This window comes from Alligator sinensis, unplaced genomic scaffold (assembly GCF_000455745.1).
Source record: "Alligator sinensis unplaced genomic scaffold, ASM45574v1 scaffold459_1, whole genome shotgun sequence".
Lineage (NCBI taxonomy): Eukaryota > Metazoa > Chordata > Crocodylia > Alligatoridae > Alligator > Alligator sinensis.
This window is the reverse complement of record NW_005843198.1, coordinates 40,710-50,460: the sequence shown is the minus strand read 5'-3', so window position 1 is coordinate 50,460 and position 9,751 is coordinate 40,710. Positions and strand designations below refer to the sequence as shown.

At 43.2% G+C, this 9,751-nt stretch overlaps 1 protein-coding gene across 1 annotated transcript in view; it reads right to left on the bottom strand.

The window, feature by feature from the left end:
* IL16 (interleukin 16) overlaps positions 1-9,751 on the bottom strand; it is an 88,099-nt gene that overhangs the window by 42,373 nt on the left and 35,975 nt on the right. The window contains exons 4-7 of the mRNA XM_025194412.1: positions 7,171-7,307; positions 6,410-6,542; positions 4,680-4,826; positions 2,552-2,654 (exon numbers count right to left, since the gene is read on the bottom strand). Of these exons, the coding sequence (XP_025050197.1) occupies positions 2,552-2,654; positions 4,680-4,826; positions 6,410-6,542; positions 7,171-7,307 (520 nt within the window). The remainder of the gene's footprint in view (positions 1-2,551; positions 2,655-4,679; positions 4,827-6,409; positions 6,543-7,170; positions 7,308-9,751) is intronic.

Below are 9,751 nucleotides of genomic sequence, written 5' to 3'. Positions count from 1 at the left end.
TCCGGGTGCGCCGCTCCCGGCTTCTCTCATTTGGCAGGCAGAGTGGGGGCCCGCACCCCCAGGAGGACTCTGGCACAGCCCGCGCAGCCCTCCCAGGGGTGTGGGCAAGCCCCCAATCTGCCTGCCGGATGAGAGGAGGCAGGGACCGGTGCCTGGAAGATTGGTGCTGCCACTGGCCCCAGGCAGCAGCACCCGGGTCCTGTCAGCAGGGCCTGCTGGCACCCCTGGGAGGGCTGCAGGGGCCGTGCTGGAGTCCTCCCGGGGGGGTGTGCCCCTGATCTGCCTGCCAGATGACAGGAGCCAGGTGCTGCTGCCTGGGGCCAACAGCAGCACCAATCTTCCTGGCACTGGGTGCACGCTGTGCCCAGCGCCGGTCCATCATCTGGCAGGCAGATTAGATGCTCGCACCCCCGGGAGGACTCTGGCACAGCCCCCGCAGCCCTCCCTGGGTGCGGGGTGAGAGGAGCGGGTGCTGCTGCCTGGGACTGGCGGCAGCACCAATCTTCCCGGTGCCGGTCCCAGGCAGCAGCACCCAGCTTCTCTCATCTAGCAGGCAGATCAGCGGCCCGCACCCCTGGGAAGACTCTGGCACAGCCCCCGCAGCCCTCCCAGGGGTGTGGGTGAGCCCCCAATCTGCCTGCTGGGGGGATGGGCGCTGAAGCTAGTAAGCCTGGCTTCAAAACTTGAAATGTTTCAAAACTTTCAAAATGTTTCGAGTTCCCTTATTTCGTTTCGAAGCTGTTTCAAAGGCTTTTGTTTCATTTTGATTTCTCTGTTTTGAGCTCGAAAAGCATTGAAACAGCTTCGAAACGAAACTCTGGGTAACATTTTGCACAGCCCTAGTAAGCAGATGGAACTGTTTGGTGCTGAGAAACTGCTTTCTTGATGCAACCCCAAGAAGCTCTTGTGTGTGGTGTATTTGTATCCCAGTTATCTAACCCACACTTTTAAGTGCATGGAGTAGATCAAATCTACTTGGGAAAGCAAATTTATTCAGGTTCATATATGTTGCATGAAATGAGTTTGTGACTCATAAGAATGAAGAGCACACAGCAAAAATAACCAAAGGAAGATTTCAAAAGCAGATGTCCTTTCCTTACTTTTCAGTATGCTTCTCTCACTATAATTCTAGTGTGCCCATTGCTAGGGTATCTTGGCAAAGGCAAAGCCTCTTAGACTCGGGTCACAAGCCAATGCATTTAACTATTTTGCTTGAAAAACAGATTGATCACTCTCAAATTTTTAATGGAAAACAGCCCACAGCATTGTAAATAATCATTTCCACATGATGAATATTTTATTGTATAAACGCAAAGCAAATTGAAAGGGCTCATTATTTAGAAGACATGGTATCACTCTTTGATTAGAGAACAGATGCTGTACTGTACTGACTGGCCCTGCATGCTTTCTCTGCAGGAACTGCAAATGGGACATCTATGCAGTGATTGCAGTATTGTACCCTGTTTCTAGGAGACATTAAAATGCCAAAAAACCTTTCATATGTGGAAGTAAATTCAATGTTTGAAAGACTTCAAGAAAAAGATAAAATATGCTGTCAAAAAGTATCTTTATGGGACATCTGTATGTGTAATGACAAAAAGGGGGAGAATACAGCATAGTTCATAAACTCTCTCTCCAGATGCCTCATTTAGTACCCACACTTATACTAACTCTACAGCACAGGCATTGATTCTGATTTCAGGCAATATTCCCAACATAGAAGTGATTTATTTAAATGTGTCCCTGCCCCTGTGACATGTACCAAAACATTATTATAAATATATTTATAAATTTACAATTTATAAGTAATTGTAAATATATGATTTACTTTTAACAATGTTGCTATTTGTTTCGCATTTGCATTTTCACTCACTTTGGCCAACCTTACAAAGGGGTCTGCCAAAATACATCTCTAAGTCAAATTCACATACCCTTTTCACACAAACACATTAGCTGAAATACTGGCCCCAGAAAAATCAATGCAAGCTTTGGCATTATCTTCAAAGGGGCTGAGATTTCAAACATTATTTATAAGTGCAAATCAAGAAAACAGACAAACAGTTGCCAAGTATATGGGTGAATGCATGGAAAGAGGTGAGCCCACAATTGTGAATATCAATATTAAAATGTTGCCACTTAATAACTCTTCAGAAGAATGTTAAAATAACTCTTAATACATAATATTTTCATTTAAAAAAAATATTTCTGTTAATGTTACTTCTATTGCCAGCCACGTTTTTTTCTGAACAAGTGTAAACCTGTTTCTCGTGTACTTTTAGAATGTGTAAATAGATGTGCGCATATTTAGGATGTAATTTTTATGAACACAGATCATGATTCATCAATAGGCACAAATATCTGACTCTGTTTTTAATGCTGCTGCTTCACGCACCACAAATCTCATTGGACATACTTCAGCTGAAACCTGCAGGATAAATCATGACAAGAAGTGCTGTTTCTAACTATATCACAGTATCAAAACTCCATAAATTTCCATGCATTTAGACTTTCCAGATTTTAGAACAGAAAAAAATTCTTCTTAGAAACTTACTGGTTGAATTACTGCGAGTCCTCTGACAGGTAGCTTTACAGTGCAGAAAACAATTATTCTGTGTTTCCAAAGGCCTTTCTTTACAGACACCAGTTGGGGATTCCTGAAAAAAAGAGAGACACAATATTTTTAATTATCTGAGCTTGATTTGCACAAACATCAGCCTGGATTTTAACTTGTATTTGAGAATTTCAGGGGTAGTAAATTATTTGGTGTAAACAGAACAATTAGCAGATTTGTTTGATGATAGATTCTTAGATTCATAGATACTAGGGTCAGAAGGGACCTCAATGGATCATCGCGTCCGACCCCCTGCCCACGGCAGGAAAAAGTGCTGGCATCATGTGACCCCAGCCAGGTGCTTGTCCAGTCTCTTCTTGAAGACCCCCAAGGCAGGGGAGAGCACCACCTCCCTTGGACGCCCGTTCCAGTTTCTGGCAACGCTAACCATGAAGAAGTTCTTTCTGATGTCCAACCTAAATCTGCTCTCTATCAGGTAGTAGCCATTGTTCCTGGTTATTCTAAGGGGTGCTCTGATAAACAGAGCATCTCATATTCCCTGCTGCGCGTCGCCCCACCCCCACACCCCTCCCTGGTTAATTTGTATACTGCCGCATGATTTCCCCCTCAGCCTTCTCTTGCGGAGGCTGAAAAGGTCCAGGTCCCTCAACTTTTCCTCATAGGGCCTTCCCTGCAGGTCTCGAACCATGTGAGTGGCCCTCCTCTGGACCCTCTCAAGGTTGTCCACATCCCTCTTGAATTGCGGTGCCCAAAACTGGACACAGTACTTCAACTGCGGCCTGACCAGTGCCGCATAGAGGGGAAGCATCACCTCCCTGGACCTGTTCCTGATGCACCTACTAATGCATGACAAAGTGTGGTTAGCTTTGCTAATTACTTCGTCACACTGATGACTTATATTCATCTCGGAGTCGACAACAACTCCAAGATCCCTTTCTGCTGCTGTGCTGCTGAGGTCATCCCCCAGCCTATAGGTGTGCTGGTGATTCCCTCTTCCTAGGTGCATCACCTTGCACTTGTTCTTGTTGAACTGCATCCTGTTGTTCTCTGCCCACTTCTCTAACCTCTCCAGGTCTGCCTGGATTTGGTTTCTTCGCATCATAATGTTTCTTTCAAATTTTCAAAAGAGACTGTAAGTTGTCTACAGGCTTGTATGGAAGTGTCATGCAAGAGGCAAGGATTTCTGAGGGTGATATCTTATTGAGCCAACTGCATGTTTGGGATAGATTGTTTTATGCAATGCTTTCTTCTTCATATTATCAAGCTCTAAATGAAATTCTGTCTCCCAAACAATTGCTATTTTAATTTATTTATTCATTTATTTCATGTAATGCTATTTTCATTTATTGCTAAACTCTATAGACATGCTGGTCAACTTTTTGGAATTTAGGGTTTGGATGCCCAACTTCCAGCACTGTAAAGAAGCCTGATTTGCAGGTGCTTAGGATAGGTGCTTAGACCAGGGTTGCACAAAGGTATTTAAGTACTCTAATTGATTCAAAGTGATATATTTGTCTAAATACTTTTGAAGATCTGGACCTTAGTGCTTTCCAGAAATGTGTCCTTTCATGGTGTATAAAGTTGGAAACCCTAAATCGCCTTTGAAAATGCAAGCAACTATTTCTAGCATTTATAAGTTTTCAGTTAATGTAATTAACTGTAAATTAAACTTCAGTTAATGTAATTAAACTGTAATTAAACTTCTATGTGTAGAAGTTTAAATAGTTTGGAGTTTTAAATGATGAACCTCCCCTCTTCTTCCCAATAGAAATCCAGTCTAAGAATACTTCTAAAAGTTCTCTGTACCTATAAACCCAGAAAACCCAATGTATTGTAGTTCACTGGATGCAGTGAACCTCATCTCAGTCCACAAGAAATTATAGCTGTTGGGGAGCATGCATGATATAAAATGGTAGGCTAATAGCATGGAAAAAACCTGTCTTTTCTCTTTAAGTTAAATCATTGAAGAAAGAACTGGCTATGATAGTTTTGTAAGAGACCATAAAAGTTTTGTTTCGGCATAAAAGGGCCTTTCTCAGGGGAATCTTGCTGAACTGTAGAAGTATCAGGAGATGTTAAGAGACAGACAAAAAAAGGAGCAACTTACTTCTTGAAGTCTAATTTTAGTAGAGTTGGGAGAAGTCCTATCACGATGGGTAAATGAGTGGTAATTTTCCTCTTCAGCAGCAGGTGGTGCCATTGCTAAGTCACAAAAAAATACTTGTTCTTGCTGGTTTGCTTCCTTCAGTAAATTCTTCAGTGTAAGAAACAGAACAGAAATCTTAAAATTTCCTTTCATCAAGGCAGTCAGATCATTTTTTTTTTTAATCCTTTAAAATGTTTTAAATGAACAGTGAGGAACTGCACAGTAGAGCCAAGTCTCGCGGTGTCTGTTAGAAGCTGCTACATTACAAAAGTTAATCTACATATCGTTTGCCTGATAAAATGCCAGCCCTTTTGGATTTTTAAAGGGGAAAAAGTGGGGGGGGGGGGAAATTCAAGCACCAGGGTGAGAGACGAGCACTAAACTGATGCACCCTCCTTCCAGGACCTCTTATTTCTCAACCTGGGATTAAACCTGTAGCACCCATATGAGCTTTCAGATCTCTGGATAAAAGGTGGAAAAGGGCTTCATTTGTGAACAGTTAAGCTTCAGTCCTGCAATGAACCCATGTGTGAGTCCAGCACTTCAAAGGGGCTTCCTGCAGGAGTGGGCTCAGCAAGGAACCAGCCTCATGCAGCTTGCTGTGGGCCTGGTGCCTCCATGTCTGGAGAAGACAGCCTGTGGCCAGTGTTTTATCTGCTGTCTTCATGGAAGTGTTGCCAACATGCTGTTTACTTTTAACCAGAGAATCCTGGCCTGGCCAACTGTTTCCTCTGGACCTCTCTACAGGTTGAGGGGTTTCATTTAAATGGATGCACATGGGGACAAGGTAACACTTCCTCTGGCCTCCTTGGGTGCATGCCTTGACCACATGGCACATTATGGGGAATGCAGCAATTGACAGACCACTGGGACCATCCAGATGTGTGCTTGGGGCAGATTAAAGCTCCAGGAGGTCTGGATCCAGTCCAGGCCTCCCAAAATAAAAGGACTTGTGAAGAGGGTTACCAGCCTTACTAATTCTACCTAGTCCTCACAGCAGACTCCAGAAAAGTCTAAAAGTGGGATTCCCAGCTAGAGATCCATGGATACCATGAGTCCTTGGGCCTTTTTGAAGCCTCAGACCCACCCCTTGATGGATCTTCCCTTTATTCAGAAGCTAAATATAGGGGTGGCAATAGGGCCGTCAGGCCATCAGTTGCTCAGGGGCCACAAAAGGATTAATTACACAGAGCATGTCCCTGACAGCAAGGCACTCTTCGCAGGGGGGCATGCCATACAGGGCACACCCATGATATGGAGGTCCCCCGACCCCTTCTGATAGGGCAGGCTGCCCACAGACCACATCCTCAAGAGTGCAGCAACCCCCTTTATAGAGGATCCTGTATATGGTTGGGGCTGCCTCGAGACTTGGCCCCACCTTTGGGAAAACCTCTCCCTGCTGCTATCCAGCTCTGCATTCCTTTAGTTTGCAAATGGCAAATGCACATTTGCTTGTGAAAGGAATGCTTGTCGAGCCCCCGCCAACATTTCCAAGAACTCTGCCTTCTCATGGCCTCTGGTTTTTTCCTGGAACGCCATGCAGAATCTCACCACATGAGGTTTGGGGGTTGGTCATGAAGAGCAAAAACAAGGTTTTCCAGATGTTTGGTGCACAAATTACCCTAGTCTTTCAAGTAAATGCTGTTAAAATGCCATGGTATTTTGAGGTGGCCCACAGCCTTCAGGCTTACCTTGTTGGCAATCACTAAGGTCACCAAGCCTGTTGCTGACTGAATGAGAGATTCAGCCTCTTTGCAGGAAAGGTCTTTAAGTGATTGTCCATTTAGTGATAAGAGTTCATCCCCTGGACTTAGACGACCATCCCTTACAGAAAAAGAAAAGAAAATACACCCAGGCATAGACACATGATTTTATAGACCTAGGAACAAAATGGCATAATTGGGAAACTTTCTGATGTCTCACCCACTGAAAAACAAAATTAAATCCTTTCTTTCTCCTGACACCTTGAACTTGTTGATCAGGGTTGGCTGAAGGCAGAGCTTCTCTGATGGTCTGAGTATAGAAACTTCTTGGTGCCCAAAAAAGTAACATCACTGTTATGCAGTACCATAGAGAACAATATGCTGTGTATGCTGAATAGGCTGTAAGGGAACCCTGGTCCACAAAGCTCTCCAGTGCTCCTGTGAAGTGGTGTCACTTCTTTCTGGCCTTTTTTAAGGGCAGTAGATAAAGGATACCATAAACCCCTATGTTATGTGCCAGCTATCATCTTTCTAATCCTGGTTTGCTCTTGGCCTTGGGAAGTGTGCGCACAGCCCCAGCTCTTATTTCTAATATCTTTTCCCATTTCGGCAGCTGGATACAAGATGTTTCTTCAACATCACTGGTTTCCTTTGAAAGTAAGATCTAAAGTGCAGCTAAAGTTAGAAAAATGTATCCTGAAAAACCCACCAAGTCAAATGGACCCAGAATAACCAAGCACATACCGCACCTGTGGGCAGCACCTCCAGCAAGCACTTGGCTGACAATGAAGACTTTCCCAGGAGAGGTGCAATTTGGATTTCTGGAGACTTGGATCCCCAAGCCCTCGCTTCCTGTAGCTATGCAAAGTCTGCAGATGCAGCTGTCCTGGTTCAGGAAGACAAAGATATCAAGGCTTTAGTATGTAAGCCTAAATGTGCAGAGAGTGTTACAGTCAAATATAGTTAGACTTTAAAAAAAAGTGCCTACATTTTCTTCTTCCTACTAGAGCCAGTTTATTTCTAGCACAAAAAAACAGGACGTAATTGCAGCTTGGCTGTGGATGAAGAATTGCCTTTATGAATGAGATATCTCACACAGTTGTTCTTCATTAGATTGCAATGGCTTCTGACTGCAAGGGGGGATGTTATAATGCTATTCATATGTCCATGGGGGTCTAGAAAGCAGTTGATAGATTTTGACAATAATCGGGATAGATTAAGTTTGTCCATGATAATATAAGGAGGAAAGAGGGACAGGAAAATAATACATTCCAGAAAAGTAGAAGGACGAGGTCAGAGGGGCAAATCAAAGTGCTCTACAATAAACCCACACCTGAAACCTCAGCCTTTGGTGTGAAACTGGAGTCCTTGAGGCTGCTGTAAGTTATAGGCCAAGTTGTTCCTCAAGTGAACAATTGTTCACCAAAAAATGAGGGAGCATAAAGTTATACAGTCTTCCCCCTACAACAGCCAGTACTCAGTTTCTCACTAAATGCCAAGGATTAGGGTTGATATAGTTTTTTGGCATAAATGGGTAATAATCACTTGTAGTGTAAGAGTAATATTGTAGCTGTGATAGTCCAGAAACTATGCAAGAGACAAGGATTCCTTCGGGTGATATCTTTTATTGGACCAACTAGGTAGTTGGGATTAAGTTAGACAATAAAATATAAACCATTCCAATAAAAAATGTCACCCTAAGAAATCCTTGCTGCTTGCATAGTAATTACATAAAATCTGATTGATAGTAACAGAAGAATTTAACAGAGTAACAGAGATGGCCATATAGTACCTTCTGTTACCTTTTTTAGTTGAGAGTTCATGTCAAAGAACACAACTTGCCCTCATCTTGAGATCACCCACAGCTAATGTAATGCTTTGGTTTAGCAACAACGCAATTCAGTACCCACCAAAGGGCTTCCACTGACATTCAGTAGGCAAAGGGTGGACCTTTAAATGCCTGACAACTGACTGACCAACTGGATAGGTTTGGTTATGTTTAAGACAGATGAGGTTATGTTATGTTTGGTTATGTTTAAGCCAATCACAGATGAGGGTCTGGATTTTGGTAATCCTTTCTGCATGCTGGGGTGCTTCCAATTCACAAGTCATCTGTTTGAAATACAGACAAAGGTCTGTTTTCATCTAATTTATTTGTTCTCAACTATTCGTCTTGGAGCATATACATTTATTTTTTCAGTCAAGTTAAACCTCCAGGGAAAGTTAAACCTTATACTTGAAATCAGTGGAATTACAGCAGAGCTATGTTTTACCCTCTGTTTAACTGATATAGATTTTGGCACAGGTGGGTCCAGTGAGGTTCAGGCACTAATTCTCCAGAATGACTGTAGTAAAACAAATATTAAAAAATAGCAGCGGATTCCTCCTGCCAGTTGGCCAACTCCCCACAGACAGGGAAAGCCTGTGCAGCTGGGAGTGATAGAGGCTGGGACAGCTAAAGCAGAGAAGCAAGCAAAGCGATGTGGTTCAAAGCAGTACATAGACTGTTTTTTATTTAATGCTGTATTCATAATTATGTAAAAGGCATGTCTACACAAGCAGGGGCCCAGTCTAGAAAATGCCTCCATGAAGTGCACTGTTCTTATGCCTATTCTTAGTGATAGTCATCAAAATGGGAATCACATAAATGCCTTAGTGCTGGGGTTGGTATGTGATGAACTTATGGGCACACATCCAGTGTCACACTGAGGCAGCTACATTACTTCATAGCACACTAAGTGAGGGTGGCAGGCAGCACTCCCTATCATGGTCCTCTGAAAGAGTAGATATGTCCAAATAAGTCTACCTTCTATGAACTGTCCATTCAGAACAAAGGGAACTACTCACATGAGTAGCATTTATTACATGAGTAAGGGCCTGCAGGCTGGGAATCCTAGATACAAAGAGGGTTTATTTTTTCTTAGAGTGGGACAAACTTTTATCCCCCTTAGGTTCCACTCTGTTCCTAGACACGATGGTGCATAAACACCCCTGCACAAGTACACCCATTAGGCTCTCTGAAACCTGCATTTGTCCATGCAAAATTGCCTGGTGTATCTACAAGTCTTACACCCCAGTCCTGTAAGAGAATCATGTCAGTTTTCATTGATTTAATGGGGCTCCGCACAAGTGCAGGTATTGAGCTACCTGGTTTTATTTGCAAGATCAGCACTGAATATTGTGCATGCTTTGGATCAGGGACTGTGTCTCACTGTCTAATGACTAACGCAATGGGAACACCAGCCTAACTGGAAATCCCAGGTACTACTGTAATATAAGTGGCAAATCATAGTAATGAGGCCTGATCTGGGTATTTTTCTGGCCACAATC